At 56.9% G+C, this 1,076-nt stretch overlaps 1 protein-coding gene across 1 annotated transcript; it reads right to left on the bottom strand.

The window, feature by feature from the left end:
• On the bottom strand, positions 1 to 1,066 carry LOC110034828 (probable long-chain-alcohol O-fatty-acyltransferase 5; the record flags this gene model as incomplete). Its single annotated transcript, XM_020739067.1, is given in 1 exon segment — positions 1 to 1,066. A coding segment is annotated over 1 exon segment (1,029 nt). The 5' UTR covers positions 1,030 to 1,066.
• Positions 1,067 to 1,076: the final 10 nt, after the last annotated feature.

The raw sequence follows: 1,076 nt of genomic DNA, 5'->3' as shown, positions 1-1,076 counted from the left end.
CTATCCATTACCAAACCGTAACCGTCGTAAAATCAATCGACCTCCACTTTCCAAAACCCTCATCGCCCACATGCACTCTTCTATAGCCCGCTGATCCGACCCATCCCTTACCAGTGGCGGAAAAAACAACCAAAACCCCGTCAACACCAGAAATCCCAAAGTCATGGCCGCCGACACAACCGGATTCACCCTCCAGCCCTCGCCGGCGTTTCGTTTCGCCACCCTCTTTACCCGCGTTTCCACCGCCGTACACACTCCGTGAAGCACAAAGAAGCACGAAAGCTCCCCTGTCGGCAGCGCTAATGTGATATAATAGGCCATAAGCTCGTGCATCAAGCCGGAGACAAGGAACGTAGCCATGACGCCAGCAGCCGAGCCCCAGCGCGCACGCACGGGGCCGTACACGGATGGCCGTAGGATTGCAGTGACCATAAGGTTCCATCGCCGTCCCCAGAAATCTTGCAGAGAGGTGGAGAGGTAAGGAGCGTTGAATTGGGGCTCGAGATCGAAGCCAAGCAGGCTGCCGGCGGGAAAAGCCGCAGCGGCGAGTACGATATCGAGTACGAGGTAAATGTGGAGGCAGAAGATGGTGAGGAGGAGATAATGCGGAAATCTATCGCGGTAGTAGTACAGTGGGATGAGGAGGGAGAGGAGGATGGCTTTGATGGCGGTGGGAATGAGGTGCGGGGGTTTGGGCTTGGGGGAGGGAGAAATCGGTCGGATCTTGACGGGAAGAACGGCGATGGAGAGGAACGTGATGAAAGGGAGAGAAGGGGAGAGGGGTCCGGAATCGAAGGATAGAAGAAGGAGTTTGAAGACGGCGAGCCAGGCGAGGAAGAAGGCTGAGATGGCTCGGAGGTGAAGAGAGGAGAAGGAGAGGGGGAGGAAGAAGAGTGGGGGGATGGTTGGGAGGAGGGCTAATAGACGGCGGTGGCCGGGAGGGATATGGGAGGCTGCGAGGCGGGCGTACGCTACTAGGGTTGCTGCTGCCGCGAAGACGATGACGAGAGCTTCGATTTCGCCGAACATTCTTCCGGCTTTTGGAATGAGCGACTTCAGCAGCGATTTTAGCTAGT

The sequence above is a fragment of the Phalaenopsis equestris genome, unplaced genomic scaffold (assembly GCF_001263595.1).
Source record: "Phalaenopsis equestris unplaced genomic scaffold, ASM126359v1 Scaffold193751, whole genome shotgun sequence".
NCBI lineage: Eukaryota > Viridiplantae > Streptophyta > Magnoliopsida > Asparagales > Orchidaceae > Phalaenopsis > Phalaenopsis equestris.
The sequence above is the reverse complement of the archived record's forward strand: the minus strand, read 5'-3'. Positions and strand labels throughout refer to the sequence as shown.